Raw genomic sequence first — 24,142 nt, 5'->3', positions numbered from 1 at the left:
ATGACTAATCACATAATTGATTAGTAACAGAAGAGTCTTTAAAGTGCCTTTCAGTGCTGTTTGGATATAAATGATAATTAAAAATTTCACAAATAACAGTGACCATACAAATGATGAGGAGTTATCGTGTGGCCAGAAGCCTCATCTCCTGGTATAGACTCCACTGGGCTACATGTGGGTCTCTGTGTGTATACCTGCGTCTGGTCCAAAGTCATTACCAAGAAGGTAATCAGTACATTTTGATTGAACAAATGAGTGAGACTCATTGTGGCTCCTTCCTTGTCCCTCCTGGGTGAGAAGCTCTGGAATCTAGGCTGGAGCAAAACACCCAAGAGGGTTCTTGCTTGAACTCAGAGCCCAGAGATTGGAATTCAGGGGCCTCGGATGACAGGTGTGCCCTTGGCCTGGGCCGGGCAGGTGCTTCTGTTTCCTGTGCACCAGCTCTGCCTCCCCTTTGGTGACAGCTGAGGGCCATCTGAGGGCACGGTGACGAGACGGGACGCCCGGCTCTGACACATGCGGCCTGGGCCTCACTGTTGCCACCTCTTCCTTCTTGTTTCGTGTGATGGAAACAGAAACAAAACATAAACTAAATCGATTATCATAAGGTCACAGGTCTAGCCCCTGAAAGACTAGACAAGACTTAAAGGAAATTAGACTGCAGCCGAATGTAATTAAAAAGGGTTTGAGAGAAATTGAGTATAATAACCCTGTGTGATGATTCTTTTAGAATGGCGTCTGGTACATTGCCTTGGACATAGGATTTAAAAACAAAGCTGTAAAATGCCTTGTAGTTAATGGCCCTACTTTAGATTTATTTCTTTGTGCTGCACGTGCCTAGTACATTGTTGGACATCATATCATAGAACAGGGCAAACAGAAGCATGAGACAAGGCTCATAGCTGGGGCTCAGTAAGGCCTTCTGGATAGACTGGGTGGTGTCTTGGTCAGCTCAGGCTGCCATAACAAAATACCATAGACTGGGAGGCTTAAATGACAGACACTTATTTCTCACAGTTCTAGAGGCTGGGAAGTCTAAGATCAAGGTGCCAGCTGATTTGGTTCCTGGTAGGAGCCTCTTCCTGGCTTGTAGACAGATGGCTGCCTTCTCCCTGTGTCCTCACCTGGCGAAGAAGCGGAGAGCTCTGGTCTCTCTTTCTCTTCTTATAAGGACACTAATCTTGTCACAGGGGCCCTACTCTCATGAGCTCATCTAGACCCAATTACTTCCCAAAGGCCCCACCTCCAAACACCATCACCCTGAGGTTAGGGCTTAACATATGAATTTGGGGGCTACATAAGCATTAAGTCCATAACAGATGGGGAAGGTCTCTTGGTACCAATAGGCCCATGGTTCTTTAGTTCTTGTTCCTTATTCTGCTCTAGCCAGGGCTAGAGATGGGGATTCTCAGAGAACTTGAACCATAATCTATACCAAGAACTACTGGGAGGATCTGTCAGTGGTTCTCCCGAGGCCCAACTTTGAACACCAACAGGAGGGCTTATAGAAGAACAGGAGAGGTGCCTTCTGCGTCCCTCCCTCTCCCCCCCCCCCGCCCCCCCAAATGCTGGAACATCTCCCATGTCCCTGGCATCACCCTTGCTTACCCACTACAGTGCTATAGTCTGTGAACTTGTGAGACCATCTCAAATCCAGAGCTCCAGTGGTGGGGTAGCCTCAGAACTGAGTGTCTGCCCACGGAGGCGCCGTGGTGTGCTCTGCAGATGTCTGTGGGCTCTTGTTCTCTGCCAGTGATGTTTGTTTCACATAATTAAACTGGCAACTGAAATGCCAGGTAAGTCTTCTGAAACTCACTCTTTCATCATGTCCTGACTCAAGAGTGCACAGTGGGCCCAGATTTCCAAAAATCCAAGCTTTTTACCCAATTGGTCAAATCCCTTATCTCTTACTCCTCTTGTCTTATCCAACCTTGGTTTCTTATTCCAATTTGATTTTTTATCATGAAATATTTTAGACGTATTCAATACAAAAATCATAGAAAATAATATAAATGCTCAGGTACCAACCACTCAGCCTAAGAAATAAATGAAATGTAGCTGCTGCCCCTTCCCAGCCCTTTATAAACAGGACCACGAAGCACAAATCTGGGAGAAGCAAAGGCAGCAATTCAGCAACGTGCTTAAGCACAAGGGTTTTGGGGCTGGGTAGACCCAAGGGGAATTCTGGCTCTGCTTCCTTGCTGGGCAAATTCAGGAAAATCACATAACCTCTCAGAGCCTCAACTTTCTTAATCTGTAAAATGCAGATGATAAGGGTGTGTACCTCCCAGAGACACTGTGAAGAATAAATGGAGGAATAAGGCAGGTAATAGTGCTTACCCAGCTCTGGGCAAGTGGGGAATGCTCAGTAAATGGTGGTGGTGGTTTCTGCTCGCGGCTGTTGGGCTTTCATAATCTTGGATTTGGACTACAGAGATGGGCCCCAGGGTAGCCGTTTCCCCACCCACCCTTACTCCAGGGGCGGCCTGGGGACTTGTCAACGCCCAGACCCAGGCAGGAGGACAGAGAATGTACCTCCCTTGGTGGGGGCCATGGACAGACTGATGGGGTGCTTGATGGGTTTTAGGTGCTCGTCCTGGCTGTGAAGCAGCTATTTCCAGAGTTTGAGTTCATGTGGTTGGTGGATGAAGCCAAGAAGAACCTGCCTTTGGAGCTGGATTTCCTCAACGAGGGGAGGAACGCCGAGAAAGTGGCCCAAATGCTCAAACACTTTGACTTCTTAAAGGTAGGAGGTCAGGGCCATGGGGCCCTGGTGGTCGGGCGGAAGAGGGCAGGGGAAAACTGGTCCCAACCCTGAGCATCCCCCCTTGCAAGACATGAGCAGGGACATCTCCTTCCTGAGTGTTCTCTCTGAGGGTGACTGATTTGTTCCTGGTGATGCACATTAAAGCCCTTGAAGGCAAAGTTATTGATACAAATTAGCAAAGGGGATTGTTGACTTTTTGAACAAATATTTTTTTATTGAATGACCTACAGTTGCAAGACCTTGAGCACCCTGAGAAACAGAGACCGTGTTTATACTGTACTTCTGCTATCCGGATTGATTAATAGAGATGGGGAGACTGAGGGTGCATCTACCCTAGCTGCCTGAGAGTCCTAAAGCTTGGTGCACGGGAGGAAGACCTACAACTGTGATGATCAGTGTGACGTCTTGATACGCTGATTTGGTGGAAGGTGTAGCCACTGGCAATGTTCAGCTTTTTGAGTGAGTTGGGGGTCAGGTCTGTCAAGATGCCCCCAGTGTGCTTGACTGGCTTTTCCTTAAACAGCCCTACAAGGCAAATGCCATTATTTGTACAGACCCTCTTATTTGGGCAAATCCAGATGATCTGGTAACATTGCCCCAGCCTTGAGCTTCAAACCACCAATTCAATGAAAACTTGGCTTTCTAATGCAAGTAATAATATTAACTAATTAGAATAATGCTGTGGGGTCTGAATTATGCTTCCACTTACATATTCCTTTTCTTTCATTCCATTATTCCACATTTATTGAGCATTTCCTGAGCCTGTTGCTGTGCTAGGATCCGGAGGGTACCTAGATGAGTAAGAGATGGTTGGCTCCTGCCTGGGAAGACTTCCCATCTAGTGGGGGACAAACACACAGCATGTTGTTATCGTACAGGTTGGTTAGCACTATGCCAGAGACTGATCTTTGTTTCTGTGGATGCCCAAGAGGAAGTACTTAATTCCACCCAGATAAGGAGCTCAGAGGGGGCTTCCAAGACGTGTTGATTGTACAAAGGGATGGGCAATGTTTACTGAATGTTTCTTCTGCGGCACTGAACACTATGCCGATACTAGGACACTGAATCCTTCCAACAACCATCATCCCATTTTACAGATGGTAGTCTTAGAGGAGAGGAGTTAGGGTACAAACAGGATTTTCTGACTTCAACTCTGAGGCTCGTCTAAGGACATTCTGTTGCCTCTTAACCAGCAGGGGTGGTCCTCCGCGCCAAGCAGAACCATCTCCTCCACTGTTCCCATGGAAACAGCAAAATCGTCCCCTGGCTGGGGCCAACTAGCATCTGTCAGACCAAGACATGTAATAATAATAATAATAACACAAATTTTTGAAACGAGGATGCCAAATGGGTAAATAATTAGTGTAATGATTTGACCTGCTGCTTCTAAAACCCTCACACCATTCCTAAGACAATGTTAGAATTAAGGCTCCTGAGTAATTAATTTTCTCTAAACACATAACAAGTGGGAAGCAAATTTTGCGTTGCGAACCCAGTTCAGCTCTTAAAACAGGAGATAGATTGCTTTTGCACACTGGCACCCCATCACAACATCTGTGCATAATTAAGCCTCAGCAAAGAGTTTACCTCTCGGTGTGTGAGGCCTCTTCCAGTGGGGTTTAATAACCTCAGCCCTGTGCTATAAATCTCTGAGCCTCAGACAGGCACTGAATGCAAATGTGGTGTCGGGGAGACGGGGAGAAGGCGAGGGGGCAGCCAGGCCTAACGGTCAGACCAGGGCATTTGTAGATCTGGCATCAGCGTGTGTGTATGCTGTGGGGAGGGGACAGGACAAGCAGTGAGGTTTGTGACTGACCTTGGGGACAACTGGGACAAGATAGAGGGAGAAGCCTTACAACCACAGGGTTTGGGACTGGAAGGGATGAGGGTGTGTCTGTATATGTGGAGGTGGGGCCTAGTGGGGGGTTGTCTCTTGAGCAGGGGCCACACCAGGGCTTTTTAGTGCTAGGTAAGGGGCCTGGGACACTCCAGAAACTGTGGGCAAACCCTGAGGAGATGAGCATGCATTTGGTGAAACACCATAACTTCCTAAGACTCTCAAAGCTTAAGAAGCGCTGATGTGTAATAATTAGTGTTAGTTAATATTTTTTACATGCCTATGCTGTGTTAGACACTTTTAAAGTGCTCTATGTATATTTACTCTTTAATCCTTATACAGCCCCACAAGGGAAATGCCATTATTAGCTCCATGTCAGCAGCGGGGAAGCTGAGGCCCAGAGAGATGAAGCCACTTGCCCAAGGTTACACGGTTTCCTGGTAAGGGACAGAGGCAGCCTGGCCCCAAGCCTGCATGTTAAACCTCTGAGCTCTTCTCCCTCTATAATAATTTATGGGCAGATCTGAGTTATGCTGAACTGTCTGTTGCATTAGCTCTCAGCCCCGGTTGTGTTTCAGAACCAGTGAAATTCTACGTGGCTGTCATATGGCAGCTGCCGTGCTGAGCTCCAGGACCTCACACGTGCTAGTAGGAAGTAAAGAGCGTCGCTTTCCTTGTAACTGTCGTCACCCTTTTACAGTGAGGGAACTGGCATTCAGAGAGGTTATAAAACTCACCCAAGTCACACAGCTTGGAGGTGGCAGAGCAGGGGCTCCAGCCTGACAGTCTGACTTCAGGTCTATGCTCTGCTCCACTGGGCTCGGCTAATGGGACGACTGTGGCCCTGGATGACGGGGGCTGGCCCGGACAAGCCGGGTGTGCTGACCAAGCACAGGAACAAAGAGGAAGCACAGGCCAGTTAATGAGGCTGAGGCCAGGGTTTGGGGCTGGAACTTTCCATAATCTGTGCCCTCCTTCCGGGGGTCAGGATTGGCTCTGGTGTGGGGGCAGGCAGAGCCTACAGGAGTGGGCCCTCAGCTCTGTGGTGAGGAGTTTAGACGCCAGACCCAGAGGTCCTGATGGCCTCCGTGGGGTCAGCAGGCACCCTGGCCAGGAGCCTCTCGGAGTTTATTTTTGTTTGGGCAGGGGACAGCGTGGTTCTTATTGCCTCTTTAAAAATTTTCTCTTTCATTTTCCATTCCTTGATGGAAGAAGCTGAGGAAGGAATGGTGGTGAAACATTGCTGTTGGGGTGAAGTAAATTTCACCTTACAGCCCCAGAGCCTCCTGGTCACATGACGATTTAGGGGCAAGTCACTTGACCTCGTGTCCCCTGTCAAGCCAAGTTTCTCCTAATTGAGCAGGAAGTGCATTTGCATTTTGCAGTCATTTCCATGTTACATCCATCGAGGGGCAACTGCAGCCCTCCCTGAGCTCCCAGGACAGACCCTTCTGCCTCCCATTTTTTTGCTGTCTCTGCTGTTTCAGAGCTAAGCAGCTGAAGCAGGCGCACATTCCATTGGGAGACTGGGTTGGTTGCATCTGGGGGGAGACTGGGGGGAAAGGTGGAAGAGGGGGAACCCAGTACACCGGTGACCCTGACTAACAAGCCCAGGGAGTCTCCAGCTTTTGGGTTTTGTCTCTGGTCTGTGGCTCTTTCTTGGCTGTTTTCCCTGTTGCCCCAGGCGGGCATGGAGGCGGGGTCTGACCTCCAGTTTCCAGAGCCCCAGGCACCCACGGCCAAGCTTGGGTCCCAAACAAAGCAGGGGAAGGACTTAACCCCCAAATGTGTCCCTTTCATTTGGAAGCCACCGCCAACAGCAGCAAACTTGCACTCATATTTTTAAAGAGATTTTTTGAAAAATGCCAAGCGAGACTGAATTTTAAGTTCAAAGTAACATAGGGTCACAGATTCCTCTAATGGCCTAGATTTTCAAATGGCAAAAACTGCAGGAAAGGAGCAAATCAAAATGATACCTTGATTTCAGTAGGAACTTTTGTTCCAGGGAGCCCAGGGTGTTCACTTGTATGTATGGCACCTTTTGTCCCCAGAGCTCCTTATTGAGATGGAGCAGGAACAATCTCCTTTCTAATGAGGGAAACTGAGGCATGGAGGAGTTAAGTGTCTGGACTCAGACACAACAGTTGTTAGCAGAACCAGGAACAAGAAAGGTTTCTTGGCTTGAGGGCTGCTATCTTACTGCTAGGTGAGCTTTGGGGGTTGGGATGAGGGAAGTCCTTATTCCCCAAAACACTTGAATTAGGTGCCCTTGCTTCTTCATTTGTAAGTGGAATAAACCCATTAAGTTGTTGAGGAATCATGGCATGCTGAAATCCTGGTCATTCCTCCCTCCTGGCCATGGTGGGACTCATAGGTGTCACTCACTCACATGGCAGCCCAGCAGTCCTTGGTGCAGCCCAATCTCTTGGCTACTCCTGGGGAAATCTGTTCTCTTTTTGGCTGTTGGGTGTCCTTAGAGTCAGAGGGGGTTGGAGAGCATATCAGTTAGGAATGCATTTGTCTACAGGTAACTGACAGCTCCATTCAGAGTGTCTTAAACAAAAAGGATGTATTTTCCTCACATAGCAAGAAGGCTTGTAGCAGTTGCCTGTTGATATTGTCTCAGTGGTTGACAGTATCAGAGCTGGCATCTCTGTGATTTTCTTAGACTTTTCCTCATGGTTATAAGATAGCTGCTGCAGCTCCAGGTATCACATTCACTCTCAAGGTAGGAAGAGAAGGGTAAGAATAGTTGCAATATTTACAAACATTCCTTTTTATTAAGAAAATAAAAACCTTCCTACACCCCCTAACAAACCTCCACTTATGTCTCATAAGCCAGAACTATGTCACATGGCCATAATTATTGCAAGGCAGGCAGGGAAAGTATTTAGTTTCCCCTGTCTCGGGGGAAGAGGAGGATTGGGAATAAGTGTTGGGTTAGGCTTCAGCACTGCCTGCCACAGGAGGCTTGTAGGAAACAGGCATGAGAAAACTCATGACTTCTTGAAAAATTTATCACTCAGCAAAAATTCATTCATTCAATCATTCATACATATAATAACACCCATTGCACAGGTGAAGAAACTGAGGCAGAGGGTTTATATTCACATGAGGAGCCTGAAATAAGCCTGGTGTGATAGAGAAATAGCTTCTAACACCAACTCTGGCTCAGATATGAGAGGTTCCATGCATTTTCCCCTAAGTCCCAGTTTTAGTGTGGGCTCTTTATTGTGTCTGGAAGACACTAAGGAGGGTGGGAAGCCCTTCTCTGGTCCCCAGGCAGAAGGGGTCACTAAAGGAGGCCTGGCGCCTCGCTGGTGGAGGCGGAACAGCCTACCCTTCTCTCTTGGCCTGCCTCCCGCTTCCCCCACCAATCCCTGCTGGGGGGGCCTTCCCTTCTGTTCCTGGGAGGAACGCGTGCTGATGTCTGGCTCACGTGCCCGTCTGCAGCCCTTGCCCGCAGCTTCCAGCCTCCTGCCGCCTTCTGACCTGCCCTTTCCTGTTCCAGGTCCCCCAAATCTACTGGGAGCTGTCCACCAAGCGGGTCCTTCTGATGGAGTTTGTGGACGGCGGGCAGGTCAACGACAGAGACTACATGGAGAGGAACAAGATTGACGTCAATGAGGTAAGGTCAAGGGTGCTTGGCTGCTGGCAAGGGACGCGGGCTTGGGCGGGGCTGCCTAGCAAGGGCAGGTGTGTCTGGGTGAGGTCTCACGGCCTTGAAGTGGGGCCTGTTGTCTGAAGAATTATAACATCTCTGAGCACAAAGCAGCCTTCCAGGTCCTCTGTGGAAGCTCTCTGCCCATCTCCTAGAGCTGGGGTTGGCAGCAGGCAGCGGGGTGGGGCACGTGCTGAGCCCCACCTGCCCCCCCACAGCAGCTCCTGCCTGGACGGGGGATTAACATCTGTCTTCTTGTGCCATGTGAGCCCCGCAGTGCAGAGAAACTGAAAAACAGTGGTGCAAATCCATGGGACTTAATCCTCTGCCCTGCGGGCCCTGGACGCACCTCCTCCCTCTTCCTGCCCTCCCCAGATCTCCAGGTATCAGGCCAAAAGGGCGCAGCAGTAGCCAGCTAGTGGCCTCGAGCGAAAAAAAGAGGGGCTTCTGTCTCCCGCCTGCCACCTGATTGGCCTCAGGGAAAGCTGACCGGTGGGCTGGGGCCTGTACCCCGTTTTCTTCTTCTTGGTCACCATGGGGTCCCACAGGTAGCAATGGGGTTGTCCTTTTTCCACCAGCATTCATCATTTTTTAGTCCCTACTCTGTGCTAGGTGTGAGGGTTCAGAGAGGAACTAGACACAATTCCCTTTGTCAAGGAGTTCCCAGCCTAGCATTGGAGTCAGACACACAACTCTATCCTTATAGCCATCTCTCAGGCAACGCAACGAGGGGTGAGCCAGTCCCCAGGGAGCCACGAGGAAGAAGTGCTCACCTCTGCCCCAGGCCGGCTTCCCCAGCAGGATGAGCGGGAATTTGCCAGGGATGTGTGTGTGTGTGTGTGTGTGTGTGTGTGTCGGGGTGGAGGAGTTGGGGACGCAGAGGTGGTACTGCAAGGAAGGGTAAAGGAGTGGTGAGGTTTTGCAGGGCTGCAGGCAGATGGTGAAGGCCTTGGGCATGACCCCAAGGTACTGGGGAGTCACTGAAGGGTGAGGAGTGCAGTGACGTGACCACTCTGGCTGGTGGGAGGAAGGAAGGAAAGGGACCAGACCCAGTAGAAGTGAATGCTCTTGGCTACTCCCTCTCGGGCAGCGCACGAAGATGAGCCTGGGGTCCCAGTGGTGGCCCAGAGGAAAAAGCCATACTTTGGCTCAGCAGACGAGCCAGTGGTAACGGCAGGAGAGTGTGCAGATTGTGAGCCCAGGCCTTGGGTGCCTGTGTGGCCTCTGCAATGCGGACGATGATAGCCTTACTTCTAAGAAGGTTGGGAGGACCTCAAGAGTTAGTGCACAGCAGTGCTTAGAACGGTGCCTGGTGTATGCTGAGCACTCCAAAATGGCAGCAGGACTGTTGTTTTCACTCTTTTCTTTGGGCTCTGGCCTTTCCTTCCTCCTCCTTTATCTCCTTTTATGGTTAATGTTTGCTGAATGCCTGACTCCCTGTGCCAGGCCCTTTTCTCCATAATAAACTCAGGAGGGAGGTCTTATTGTCTCCATTTTGCAGATGAGGAATCAGAGATTCAGAGAAGGAAGGTAACTTGCCCAAGGTCACACAGCTAGTAGAGCTAGGATTGAAACCCAAGTCTCTCTGACTCCAGTACTCCTCTTAGTTCATAAAAGGAGGGCCTGCAGCAGAGGGTATGGAACTGCTGCCAGGAGCATGTTTAGCCACAGCTGGCCTTGGATGCTGGGGACAGCTATTGTCCCCTGACTTAGGGAACAGTGCTCCCAGAACCCTTCAGGGGCCTCTGGATGGGTGGGGAGGCTGGGTGGGCCTCTCTACTCCCTACCCTGCTTCACCCAGGGCAGCTCTGCCATCGCCTGAGTTGCCTATTGGGCTCTTTTGGAAGAGATCTGCTGCTCGGGGGCTGGGGGCAGGGGGAGGATGAGAAAACTACTGTTCCAATTCAGGGGACGCTCAGAGAGATAGCAAATGTCTTTCCCGAGGTCACCTGGCAGTAGCACAACTTGGGGCTTCTGACTCTGCTTCCCTCACTGTTGGCTAGGGGGTGTCTGGGCAGAGCTTCCTGCAGAGGAGGGAGTGGTAAGACCTGCTTGCCCATCTCTTCCTCTGTTGGTTGGGGTGGGGGTATGTCCCTGCATCTAGCCAGGGATCCTTTGTTCTTTGTCCACCAGGACTCTTGAGTACAAAGTCTTTGGCGCCAGTGAGGAGGGGAAGGGAGGGGAGGAGAGAGGAGGGGAGGGGAGGTCACCTCTTGTTTATCCTGAACAGTCTTAAAGGGGAGCAGGGTCTCTCTGCCTGCTGATCAGGAAAGACTCCAGGGCCCTCAGGTTACTGGCATTTAGTTACTGCCAGCTGTGGTGGGCTTTTCATGCCAGCAGCACACCTAAATTCATTAATCTCTTTCGATCCAGTGAACCCAGGGCTGTAATGGCATTTAATCAGGCAGCTTTGATTTTCAAAGACAAGTGCAGACAAAGATGTGCTCTGGTGTAGTTGCTTGCTCTTGGCTGAGTGAGGTACCTGGGAGGAGGTTGGAGGTGGCTGGTGGGAGCTGGGGCTGGGTGATGCCCTCTGAGGGCCTGGGCTCATCTGCTCCTGCTTCCGACCCTCTTGAACCAGCTTTGCAGATAAGGCCAGCGTTCTGCGCAGAGCAGACCCTTGGTGGACATCCTATGAATTAGTGAACAGATTAAGCCAGTCTCATGCCCTGGATTGGCCTCTATGAGGCAGGGCTGGGGTAGAGTGTTGGTTTTTGTTTCTGTGGACGTACAGAGTCGGGCAGGCTGATATCAGAGTAGTTTGGGAAAAACAATAGCAATAATTATTATAAGCAACTTATATGTACCAAGCATGTGACAAATATAATCTCTACTCCTTACAGATGTCCTCCAAGGATATATCGTTAACCCCATTTATAGATGAGAAAGGTGAAGCTCAGAGAGGTTAAACAATTTGCCCCACATCACACAGCTAGCAGGGGCAGAGTCAGGAGTCAAACCGAGGTCTGCATGACTTCAAAGTCCTTGCTCCTCCACCTTCTCTGTCTCCCTCCCAGCGATTTGCCTGGGGCTGCAGTGGATCCTGGGGCCACCTGGTTGACAGCCATGCCAGTAACTCCTCGAAGAAGGAGTTGGAATACTGACAGAAGTTTTGCCCAGCTCCCAGGGCACCATCTAAATGCAGCCCTTCTCTCTCTAGCTTACATCAAGTTCATATTACAAACGCTGTTCCATTTTCTAGAGATGTTGTGAGGACTAGATGAGCCCTCCTAGCACAGCTCCTGGCGAGTGACTAGAACTCTGAACTGGTAGCTAGTTGATGGTTGTTGCTGTTTTCATTATTATTATCATCACTGGGCCCTGTCCTTTCCTCCGTTACCTCCTTTGACCATTAGCGTTTACTGACTGCCTGACTCTGGGTGCCAGGCCCGATCTGCATTACAAACTTAGGAGGGAGGTCTTGTCTCCATTTTGCAGATGAAGAATCAGAGACTCAGAGAGGGAAGGTAACTTACTTGAGGTCCCAGATCTTCATGGTACACCTCAGTGAGTTTTCATATGGATATACTGTGTACTCACCAGCCAGATAAAGGGACAAACCATTTCTGGCCCCCTGGCAGGCCCCCTCCTGCCCCCTCCCAGTTGATACCCTCACCCCCACCAGAGCTCCCGCTATTCTGACTTCTGTCACCATAGATCACCTTCTCCCTTACTGAATTTCATGTCAATAGCATCATACCATGTAGTAATTTAGGCCTGGCATCTTTGTCCTCAATTGGCTGTGGGTCTTTTCGGGAAGCTCTCTTCTCTTCCATTGGTCTGTTGGTCTGTCCTTGCAATAATAACCATACTGTCTTAATTCCTTATTTCCTTAATCTCCTGCCCCTGGCTTCTAGGGTTTGCATGACCTGGGAGCCTCCTTGGTAGTATTCTGAGATGATGTCATTAAATACTTCCACAGGAACCTCAGGCTGGGCAGTGGGCGCTGGGCCATGTGCTCTACTGTGCCATTGCTGACCATTGGTGATGTTGGGAGACTAGGGACAGGCCCTTCTGTGCAGAAATTAACCTGTTATGGCTCTTACCAGCCAACCTCAAAGCCACAGACCTCATGGAAGACTAGTGGTGTGTGTGTGCATATGTGTGTGTGTGTGTGTGTGTGTGTGTGTGTAGCATGAAAGACTCCACATGACTGAAAGTTTCTAAAAAAATTCGAAGGTTCTAAAACCTGTCTAGGACTGTGGGACTAAGTGGGCCTGTCCCTGGAGTGACTCTCCCTCCTGAGGACAGCCTGGCTGTGAGTGTTGCCTGGGGAGGGAAATACAGGGGACAGATAGGAGTGACAAGGGGCAAAGATCTCACCCCAAATCCTGGGGGAAAGGATAGTTAGTGGCATCTTGGCTGCTACAAGTTGTTGACTCAGCTGGAAGATGGGGCTCAGCAGGAAGTGGCTCTAGAAGGAATTGTTTTTGAGGGTGGGGAGGGCTCTAGACCCCTCCAAACACTTGTTAGTCATCCCCACTCCACTTTGAAAGAGACCTCCTCACCCCGCAGCGTCCCAGCCCAGTTGGGCTAGTATGTGAGGACCTGAAGACCAGTCCAAGTGGCCAGTTCCCCATAGACTCAGGTAGGGAAACACCAGTTTAGGAGACAAGAGACCTGGGTTCAAGCTCCATCTCTGCCAGTGGCCCACTGTGTGACCTTGGACACATCACTCCCCTCCTCTGGGCCTCAGTTTTCTTACTGAAGGCATTGGGTTAGCTGGACTCTAAGGGTCTGTCCTGCTTGGATACTTTACAGAACAGCGACTCTTGGCTTGCTTGGAGATAAGACTTGAATGCAGATTCCTGGACCCCACCCCAAACTTACTTATTAGAATCTGGGGTGGGAAGGGTTGCAAGAATCTGCATTTTAACAAACCCTCCAGGTGGTTCAGGCACTCACTGGAGTTCAGGAACCACCTGCCACAAGACCAGGGGGTCCCTGGCTGCCCCAGGTGAGCCCTCAAGCCTCACCTCCACTGTTTTGCACGTCCAGGCCCTGCCCAGGTGTGTTGTCTGGCCAGGGAGCACGGAGCCTGGGGAGCCAGCAGCCTGCAGGGGCCCTCGTTTGTCTGTGCTCTGAGCCCAGAAGCAGCATATTATTGAGGGCCTGACCTAGTGATCATATTTGCCAGTCACTTTAAGAGCTGGTGACAGTGACTGTCATTGATTTCATTAAGAATAAAGGTCGTGCAGGAGCACGCTTTCCTGGGCTGAATGGAGCCTCCTTAAGCCACAGGACGACTATTGATTGCAGGACCTTTATCGAAGGTTAATTGGATTTCAGTGAGGGTGTGTTTAAGACCCCACATGGGCTGAGGCCCAATTGAATTTGTGTGAAATTAGCTGGGAGAAAGGTGACAAAGTCCGGAGCTGGGGTTGGGTGAGACAGGGACTGGAGGCCTGGTGGGCAGTCTGTGAAGGACGGGTTGGGTGCAGGGATGGCGGGCTTGCAAGAGACGCCAGTCTGTCCATCCCGGGGGCCCGGGAGCCTGCTGAGGAAAGAAGGCCGGGTGCTCCGCAGTGGTCATTATGTGGACTTTGACCGAGTCCTCTGTCCCCATGATGGCCCTCTGGTCTGTGGTGTGGCTTGTAGAGCCTGTCTTTTTACCACTCGAGAGAGTAAATCTTGTCTTCCATAAGGATCTGAAGGGGATCTGGAGGTTTAGCTCTTGCTTTGGACTCCCAATCCATGTATCAGAGGTGCCAGGGCCCGAGTTGCTGGCCTCTCTAGGCTCCGAGACAGCAAACATCAAGTTCCCCCACTGTTGGCTTAGGGTGCCCTGTTGTCTAGCTTGCTGAGCCATTTTTCAGTAGCTGTCTGCTCCCCTCTGGCAAACACAGCCTGGCTAATCTCTTTGTGTGCTGTTTTTGGCCATTCTACTCTCTGTTGCAGTGGGGTCTCAGCCTTATTTGTTGCTTTTAGAGTCATTTTAGCGGGGCTGGTGAGGGAATGCAGTCAGTGCCTGGGTTCCATCTGCTATGTGTAGCCAGCCGCCCTTGCCATGTTTCTTCCTTCGAGTCGTTTTTCTATTCCGTGTCACTGGAGAAGCAGTGAAAGCATCTCAAACGCGTCTTTCAGCAGACGTTTCTTGAGCACCTGCTAGGTGCAGGCCCCTCATGTCAGTGCCGTAGGAGAGGTGTGGACAGAGCGTGGGACAAGTGGGCTGGTCAGGCGTCACCGAGGCTGCGTGTATGATGGGAGGGGCAGAGGGTTCAAAGTCGGGCCACCTGGGGTTGTGTGTAGCTCTGCCATTTATTGGCCAGGTACCCTTTGGTAAGTTACTTAAACTCCGAGTCTGAGTTTCCTCATCTGTACAGTTGGAGTAATAACCATACTTCCTTCACAGGGTCGTTGTGTGGCTTTGCAGGCTGTGAAGTTCTGTTAAAACAAAAAAAAAGTCCTTTATAATTCATGAGGTTATCAGTCACGGAGGCATGTCTTCCTCCACAGAATCTCTAAGAATCTTCTTGCTCCTCTCCTGTCCACCTACCTCTGTTGTCCACGAGTATGTAGACTCCGGGGTGATCAGTGGTCACTGACTGAGCAAATGGGCACCCCCTTTCCTATGTCTAAAAGCCACGCTGCCCACGTGCTTCCTCTTGTCTCCCGACACCGGCTCGGATTGTGTAGGACATTTGCTTTGTGCTCAGCATCACCCACCACTTGGCGGGTCACTCTGGTTCGGTGCTGGAAGGCGCTCAGAAGACTAGGGAAGAGAAGCCAGAGGGGCACAAAGACCCCCGGGTTACTGAAATCACTAGAATGAAAACACCTCCTCCCATCGTCCACCCTCCGTACCTTCTCACACCAAATCTTGAGAAGCTTGGGGATGTTGGAGGGGTCCAGGTGCACAGATGGGTTCCTGGAGACTTATTTCCCCAACAGCAGGCGTGTCAGGAGTGGGGAACGGCGTTGCTTTGGAGGTGGCCTTCCTGGCTTCTGTTGCTGGCTCTGCTGCTTGCGAGCTGTGCCGCCTTGGTGGAGCTCATCACCCTTGGGAAGGCCCAGGTTCCTGCTGTAAAGTGGATACAAGAGAGTATCAGGGACTTCCCTGGCGGTCCAGTGGTTAAGTTTCCACGCTTCCACTGCAGGGGGCACAGGTTTGATCCCTGGTTGGGAAACTAAGATCCCGCATGCTGTGTGGTGTGGCCAAAAAAAAAAAAAAAAGTATTGGATTGTTTGATGATTGAAACATGAAGCAGCTGGTGCAGTGCCCACAGTCCATGCTCATCACAGGCTGTTTTGCTGGAATTCTAACCCCCGGCTCCCTCTGTGGTGCTGGCAGTAAAATATTAGCCAGAAGAAGGGGGAAATGTAGGGAAGAAACCCTTTGCTCATTTTCTTTATCCTCACCCAGGTAAGGTGGACAGATGTGGACGTATTTCTTTGGAGTGAGTTGCTGCCCAAGGCAGAGATGTCAGAGGTCATCATGTGTGTCTTCCAGTAGTCGTGGCCCCTGGGATCCACTCCCCGCCACTCTGGTAGCCGTGACCCTTTGAGTCTCACTGGCCAGGAGCCCTGAGGAGCCCTTATTGGCCTGTGGATACCCCATGCCCTGACTCTCAGGTGCTGTCCCAGTTCAAGCAGAATCTAGAGAAGCTTTCACCAAGCTCCTAGAGGCTCAGAGATTAGAGAAACTCCCCCAGGTTACTGTAATTAACCCGGCTCCTCTTCTTTCTTCCTCATTACCGCTCCCAACACCACGTGTGGCTTCCCAACACCACGTGTGGCTGAAGAAGTTCCCACTGCCTTCACACTCAGGGACTTCATCTCAGCGTTTGCTGGTCCAAGATTGAGCTGGGCCCACTCCGTGAATGGGCAGCAGCGAGGGACCTGAGGCCTATACATCCCAGGGGTGGTTCCTGGGGGTGGGGTGGGCTGGGGAGTAAAACGCTCTAGGCAGTGGTCCGGTCTGGTCCTTGGGGCTGTGGTTCTGCCTCTAGAAGCCTGGGCAGACTCCAGGGGAGGGGCAAAGAGAGCTTGAATTATTAACCTCCTTATACTTAATATCGGGCTACTTGTGTGATTATTAATACCCTGCAACACCATCCTCCTGTTTCTTTCAGAGATCTTGACCTTGCTTCCTTGACACCCCCCAGGAACATTAATAGACTTTCCCTTGGGGGTGGGAATAAAGTCATCCATGCAATTATAGGATAATTAAAGTACTTTCAGCCAATTCAAGTTTTGAGAAAAATCCAAAAATAACTCTTTGATTTAAATATTATTTACTAAATTAATTCTTTACTCAGACTTTTTATAGATTCCTGGGTTTTCCCCTGCCTACTGTTAGAACATAAAGGCATTGCGTAATTATGGAAATCACTTACGTGAGCGGCACATTCTTTTTACATGGAACAATTAAAGACTTGTCACTGATTTTTTTTTTTTTTTTCTGAAAAGAGCTGTAGTATGGCTTTAGTTAACAGTGTATTTTTGGTTAGACAAACAGCTCTGGATTTCCCACTGCGACTCTCTTCTCCAAACGGAATGCTTTCTTGGTTGCCGTGGGGACCTGCAGAGGGTTTTGGTGCAGCTCCTGCCACCAGGAAGGAGCTTCCCAGTGAGTGGAGAGGCAGGAGGGGCTGGTGATTGAGAGCTTGTTCCCTGGAGCCAGGCCACCTGGGTTTGGATCCCGGTTTCACTAACTGCTGGCCAGGTGACCAAGCTTCCTCCTCTTTTTGTATCTCGCTTCCCTCACCTGTCTACTGCAGAGGTGGCTGTGAGTCCATGTAACGTACCTGGAATGGTGCATGGCACAGAGCGTTAGCTGTTACCTTTCTAAAAAGGTGGGATTCCTTTCTTTATGCAGATGCTGCCGTTAACAGGGCAAGGGGCAGCCTTAGAGGAACTGAACCGACATTTCTCCCAAGAAGGTATACAGATGGCCAAGGGGCACATGAAAAGGTGCTCAACATCACTAATTGTCAGGGAAATTCAAATAAAAACCACAATGAGAGATCACCTCACACCTGTTAGAATGGCTGTTATCAAGAGGACAAGAGATAACGGTGTTGGTGAGGGTTTGGAGAAAAGGGAACCCCCCCCCGTGCACTGTTGGTGGGAATGTAAATTGATACAGCCACTATGGAGAACAGTATGGAGGTTCCTTAAAACACTGAAAATAGACCTACCATATGATCCAGCATTTCCACTTCTGGGTGTACGTCCGAAGGAAACGAAATCAATATTAAAAGGATACCTGAACTCCCATATTCATTGCAGCCTTATTTACAATTGTCTGTTCTTGAGGAGGAGACATAGCTAAGTATATGGAAGGGGTGAAGAGAGGGTTTTGTGCCCAGTGATGGCCTTAGGTTTCTCCTGGGACTCTCAGTGCCTCTGTGAGTAGGAGGGGGCTGGCTGCCTTTCTCTGGGCAAATTGGTTCTCAGAGACTATTTACTGCAACTCTGATAGATGTTAAGAAAAATTACCTAAAATTCAGAAAAAGGAGTGTGCGGTTTGTCCTTTCAAAATCATTCTTGGGCATTGTTCAAGCAGCCTACCTGAGGATTTTTTCATATCTAAGGGAATGTACTTTTGTTTGACTTTGCTATTGACAATTAATTAAGGGCTCAGACTGAAGTCATATGTCAACCTGTGGATCTTATCCAGTAGAGATGCAAATAATTTCTCCGTACTAGAAAAGATAACCCAGAAGGTTATGATTTCCTTATTGCCCAGTAGGCCAATAACCATTTTTGTATCTAATCCTGGAATCTTAGTCTCTTATTCCTGTTTAAATACCCATAAATACCCAGTCCCTCAAAATTCTCTTTGAACCAGCTCTACTTTCTTTCTTGCTCCTTTACTGATGAGTTACATAATGTTTGACATGTGTCCATTCTATATTTGTGTGAAAGTCAAGTTTTTAACTTTTCGAAAATTACTCTTTGATGGTGATAGTGGGTATATTTTTTTCCAGGTTTAAAGTAAGCTACCACATGACAGAAAGCAAACAAGCACATTTGTGTCGTAGAGTGTAGCAGATAAAGTGCCTTCCCACAAGCAATCACATTTTGACCTTGAATCTCGAGGTAGCTCTGTGAGGAAATAGAGTAGGTGGGGCTAGGCTCACCGAACAGCTCAGGAAACTTAGACCCAGATTGAGAAGGGAGGTGACTTGTCCCCCAGGTCACCCATGCCCACAGTGGCAGTGCCAACAGGGCCCCACAGTGAAGCCAGTGACATAGGCTGGTCCTCCCTCCTGTTTCTGCTTTCCACACTTGCCTATCCTGGTGAGATCTGGTTAAAATGAACATCAGGAACAGCCCGTAGAAGGAAAGACACCCAGGTAGGGGCCGCTGGAAGGGGAGGGCTGCTCTGGTGGCTTTGCCTGCGTGTATATGGGCCGCAGTTGGCAGCCTCTTCTCCTCCTCCTATAGCAGCCGCTCACTCCTCATGGGCCAAGGCTCCCCCAGCCTGAGTCCCTGGAGCCCTAGGGGCCACCTTTCAATGTAGTAACAGGGGGCCCGCAGCGACTAGCAATATTTCAGAAAGCTTAAGGGAGGTCATACATCTCCCCATGACAGGTCTGCCCAGACTAAATGAAATGTCATTGCTCTGCTTTTGGCTGGAATTCTGTCAGCTCTGTCTGGCTGCCCTGCTTATCTTGGGCTGATCAGGAGCCCTGATCGGACCTTATAGGCATCCTTGACAAATAAAAATGAACTATTACTTAATAAATGCAATTGGTTTGGCAAATATGGCCTTTCAGAGCTCGTCTCCGTAGAGCTCCAAAGAGCCTAACAGGAGGGGTTCTCAGTGGTCCCGAGGTGGGGACCTGCTGGCTCATTCAGGACCAGCTCTGGCTGGGCCCCCTCTCCCAGGAAACAGAAAATGGTGGCCCTGGGGCACCCAACATCTCAGCCTGAGTCTGGGAACTTGACACAGGGTAAAGTTCTGTTCTTGATGCCCACAGACACTGAGTACTGGGCATTCCTTTCCCCCAAGAAAAATGTCAGGAGCGTGTGGTAACAGGGCACAGGGCGACAGTCTTAAGTGTCATGACTTTAGATAGCCTCTTTAACCCTGATTTCATCATTTCTTAAAAAGGTACAATGAAACCTAGTCTGCCGCCCTCCCAAGAGTGTTATGAGGAATCAGGAGCACCTAGGAGAGGTTACTAGGTCCCAAGCACCATGATACTCTCATTTACCTGACAGTAGCCCGTGAGAGTGGCACTATTATTATTTCCATTTTGCTGAAGTTGAGAGTATGACTAACTTCTTTAAGGTCACAAAGTTCAATTGAGAAGTGCAGAAGTCGGCGTGAGCCAGTATAGAATAGTGGTTACTGGAAGGCTGTGGGTCACACCTGGTTTGAATTCTGTCTCCACCTATTTCCAGCCAGGTAGCTCTGGGTACATTAAACCTTGACGAGTCTCAGTTCCTAATCTGCAAAATGGGGATCATGATTGTATTTACTTTTAGGGCTTTTAATAAGGATGACAACTACTGTTACTAAAGTAGACTTATTCTTGATGATTTAATTGGAGGCCAATTATCATTGACTGGGATTCAGAGGAGACTAATGGGGTTAGGATAAGCATCAGAGGCCGGCACCTCAGCATCCCAGAAAAACGTGGAGAGACAAGGGTCTCACTCAGGTTGAAGGCAGAGTCCTATACTCACATGTTTGTCCTGTTACAGGCAAGGAGATGAATAATAAAACCAGTCTATGATATGTAACTTAGGCCTCAATGAAGCTGTTTAACAAAATAGAGCCAGTTCCTGCCATCATATAGGAGCTTATGATAGCGGGCTAGATGGTTGTTAATCAAATAATAGTACAAAAAGTGTGCTAGTGATAGAAAAGTGTGAGGGTGTATGGCAGGAGAACATCACTTAGTCTAGGAGGTCAGGGAAGGCTTCCCCAGGGAGGTGATGCTCAGTTGGGGTGGAAAGGAAGAGAGGAGTCAACCAGGTGAAGGGGAGATGAAGCAATGTTCCTGGAATATCATGTGCAAAGGCCCTGAGGTAGGAAGGCACAGAGACTATTAGAGAAGAGGAAGAGAACAAATAATGGCTGGAATGTCAGTGTGGTACAAGATGAGACCAGGGAGGGAGGCTGGGCCTGGTTGTACAGGACTTTGTAAACCAAGGAAAGGACTTGAGTCTTTATCTTAAGACCCTAATCCTATGTTCCCCATCCCACGGGCCCCAGCTCCTCTCCTCTAGCTGGGATATGTTTGTTAGTGACCATGGGGTCTAGCTGAGGCTGAGGGATGCCAAGGGCAGTGTGTGCCCTAGGGCGTCAGCTTCCTGGGTTAAGCATCTCTTTGTCCCGTGGAAACCCATCAGCAGACCATCTGTGGGTCCGGGTCTGGCTCTGTTCAGCAGCTGTTCCCTAGCTGGGAAGAGGCTTTTAGCTTTAATAAAAAGGGAGTAGAGATAAGGAGGCTGCCTCGGCAGGGAGAGCAGCAGTGACAGGATGATTTAAACGGCCTCTCCAGTGTCATTTCTTCTATGCAGACATCATAAATCAGATTAGCATTGGGCTCTGGCAGGGAGGGGAGTAGGGAAAGGGGCCTGAAGGGAGAGGGGAGAAGGGCTTGTGATTCTGGGTCCTCCTGGGACTGGCCTGGAGCTGCTGGGGCAGCCCCAGAGGGTGATGGGGTCATCTATTCCTGTTCCTCAGCCCCCTGGCCTTGTTCTTTGGAGAAGGGGCAGGTAGAGTGATCCCTACCACCACCCAGCTTTCCAACCCATATTCAGCTTTGGGGGAAAAAAATGAAGAGAGACTGATAGAAGAGAAAAACCAGGGAAGAGTGGAGGGGCAGGTGTGGGAGGTGGGTGTTACAGCCTTCAGAAAACCTAGAAGCAGCGGTTCTCCTACCTTGCCATCCATTAAAATCACCTTGGGCACTTAAAAAAATACTGATGCCTGGGTACCACCCCTAACATTTCTGAGTTCCAGCTGAATCTAATGTGCAGCTGAAGTTAGGAAAAGCTGGATGAGCGTTCAGCTTCTATCAAGAACTATGCAATCTCAAACCATCCCTTCCACCGTGATTGCTCAGGCCTTCCTCTTGAGAGTGGCCAGATTGAGGGGCCAGAGTAGAAGTGTCTGAGGCATGTGGTAATGAGGTGCAACTCCCACCCGCCTCCCTTCTCTTTCAGATCTCGCGCCACCTGGGCAAGATGTACAGTGAGATGATCTTTGTCAACGGCTTCGTGCACTGTGACCCTCACCCAGGCAATGTGCTGGTGCGGAAGTGCCCGGGCACAGGAAAGGCGGAGATCGTCCTGTTGGACCATGGGCTTTACCAGGTAGGAGAGCCCTTTCCCCCCCAGGGTCTGGTCCTGCCTGGGCTCAGAGCCCGCTGAACTCCCCTATTGGCCACAGAAATGGGAAGCAGATAGCAAGGTAGCTGAAGAGGGCCCAGCCCTACCCCTAGAGCTGTTATTTTGTGGAAGTCGAGGTCATATGAGCTCTCCAAGCTCTTGGAGTGTCAGCTTCCTCCTAATAGAGTGAGAATGATAACACCTCCTTTAGAGGCAGCTGTGAGGGGTAGATGAGATTGTGCCTGGATGTGTGGACTTTGTCAGCTGCAAAAAAACCCTTTTTCCCAGGGAAGCCCAGGCCAGCCAGACCCTGGGAGGTGAGCTGCCCTTACATGAGCTGGACTTCAGGGGGAAGGGTACCTCCGCCCCAGTGAGGAGGTCATATGTAATGGGAAGGGGCACAGGGAACTGATAGGGGTTGGATGGTCCTGACTATCCTCTGGAACTTGGGACACAGAGCTGGTTCCAGCGAGCCACGTGTTCCTGCCTGGAAGTTGAGAAGTTCAGTGTCAATCCCAGGACCCAGGTCCTGGCTTGATTCCATGAGGCAGGTGGTCCTGGGGAGCTTTCCGGGATGGTCTCCTGCTCCTCCCCTCAGAGCCCTGATCCCACATCCCCAAATCTGGGCTTCCTTTGAAAGGCTCAGTGATGTCAGGCATGTTAGTTTAAGGTAGACACAGCCCCCAAGTGAACGATGGCCTAAACACAACAGATGTCTAATCGCCTGCTCACACACCAGTCTGGGGTGCGTGGAGGAGCCTGAAAGCAGGGGCTGACCGAGGCTGTTGCTCCCAGGTCTCCTTGGGGGTCTCGCCACCCACCAGCAGCAGGGGAAGGGCTCAGAGGAGCATGCATGGGAAAGTTTTCATGGACCAGGCCTGGAAGTGGAGCTTCTGCCACATTCCATTGGTCAGAGCTCAGGCAGAGGGCTCCATCTAACTAGGAGGAAGGCGGGGATCTTAGACTGTACTTGGGAAGAAGAGGGGAATATAGATTTTGGTGGGCTTTGGTAGCCTCTGCCACTCAGGACCAAGGCTGGCCAAATAGTGGCTTTGTCCTTGGACCTTCAAGGATGGCTGACTGTGGGAGAGGAGCAGGCATTGTGCAGGAGCCGTGGTCTCCCTCCACTCCCCTTTGCAGTGGTCACACCGGCCAGGGACTAGGTCTTTCATGGGGAGAGGGGGCCCAGATCCTGCCATGCTGCCCCCGCTGTAGGTGCTCACGGAGGAGTTCCGCCTGGATTACTGCCACCTCTGGCAGTCGCTGATCTGGACCGACATGAAGAGCGTGAAGAAGTACAGCCAGCGCCTGGGAGCCGGGGACCTCTACCCCTTGTTCACCTGCATGCTGACAGCCCGGTCGTGGGACTCAGTCAACAGGGGCATTGGCCAAACTCCAGTCACCGCCACTGAGGTGGGTGCCCCACCCTGGTTCTGCCCTGTCCCAGATGCAAGGGACAGGGCCAGGGATGGCCTTTGGAGCCCTGCCAACCCAGGGTCTGGGGTTCTATACTGGTGGGCTGTGGGGATGGAGTAGGGGGCAGAATTAGAGATGTACTGGATTAGAAGGGAGGGAGGGAGGGAGAAAGAGTGTGCCTGGATGGACGGCGGGAAAGGGGACGGTGTCCCACTGTGTCCCTCCTGGCCTTATCAACCTGGAATATAAGTAGGTCACGTTAACTGTATAATCCAGGCTCTGTGACTTTCACTACAACCTGCTCTCCTAAGAGTTCAGGCTTCCACCAAGTTCTCCCCCAGGACTTCTGGGAATCCCCAGGGACTGTCTGGTAAATACGTCTGGCACCACCCACTGTCTCCTGCTGGGCACCATCTCCCATCGTGGGGTTGCTCTAGGGCACCCTCCTGGGCAGGGGGCTTCACTCCTCATGCCGTACCCAAGGGCTGCTTGTCCCTTCATTCCTATGGAGTTTTTAGTGAAACAGCTCTTTTGGTCTCTGTTTGTAGCTCATTCCTCCATTGGATCTGGAGTCTGGGCTGAGACCGATCCTAGGAACACCTTCTCCCTGTACTTGTACTCACCTCTGCCCCTCCAGTAGGGACTTACCGGGTAGCTCATTCTTCCTGGCTCAGGGAGAGCTGCCTCCCAGGCTTCTTAATCCCTCATGGAATTGCCTTCTGTCTTCCCAGTCTGTCAGTTTGCAGACCTTTGCAGACTCGCCCGTGTCCATGTGGGGAGGGGCTGATGCTCACCGTAAGGGACAGGGTCCTGCTTGCGCAGTAGAAAGACCTGGGCTCTGGTTCCAGCACCTGCTTCTGGTGGCCTGACCTTGGATGGTTCTAGTCACCTCTCTGAGCCTCAGAGTCCCCCCCCCCTTGCGAGCTGCCTTGTGGTGGGGGCTGTAGGAATGGCTGGGCCCAGAGTCCCCAGCGATGTCACCAAACCACCAACCACCTCTTGCCATCTCTTGGCTCTGCTTTCCTCCAAGTTGACATCATTCCCCAGCAAACGTGGTGGCAAAGATGACCACCAGTTTTACCCCAGGCTTACACAGCTTTCAGCTCCTCATCTCAGGAGAAGAAAAACAATCTCCTTCGTTTGTTGAATAGGGATGATAATTTCTGCT

At 50.5% G+C, this 24,142-nt stretch overlaps 1 protein-coding gene across 6 annotated transcripts in view; it reads left to right on the top strand.

The window, feature by feature from the left end:
- The window catches only part of ADCK1 (aarF domain containing kinase 1), a 123,810-nt gene that overhangs the window by 76,058 nt on the left and 23,610 nt on the right, over positions 1-24,142 (top strand). For all 6 annotated transcript variants that reach the window (XR_011073812.1, XM_068541951.1, XM_068541948.1 and 3 more), the window contains exons 6-9: positions 2,588-2,746; positions 8,116-8,232; positions 21,394-21,543; positions 22,774-22,971. Coding sequence is in view for 5 of the 6 variants with exons in the window: in XM_068541951.1 (XP_068398052.1) it covers positions 2,588-2,746; positions 8,116-8,232; positions 21,394-21,543; positions 22,774-22,971 (624 nt within the window). In the remaining variant the exon portion in view is untranslated. The remainder of the gene's footprint in view (positions 1-2,587; positions 2,747-8,115; positions 8,233-21,393; positions 21,544-22,773; positions 22,972-24,142) is intronic.

Source organism: Eschrichtius robustus, chromosome 1 (assembly GCF_028021215.1).
Source record: "Eschrichtius robustus isolate mEscRob2 chromosome 1, mEscRob2.pri, whole genome shotgun sequence".
Taxonomy (NCBI): Eukaryota; Metazoa; Chordata; class Mammalia; order Artiodactyla; family Eschrichtiidae; genus Eschrichtius; species Eschrichtius robustus.
Note: the sequence above shows the minus strand (reverse complement) of the source record. Positions and strands in the feature narration are given on the sequence as shown.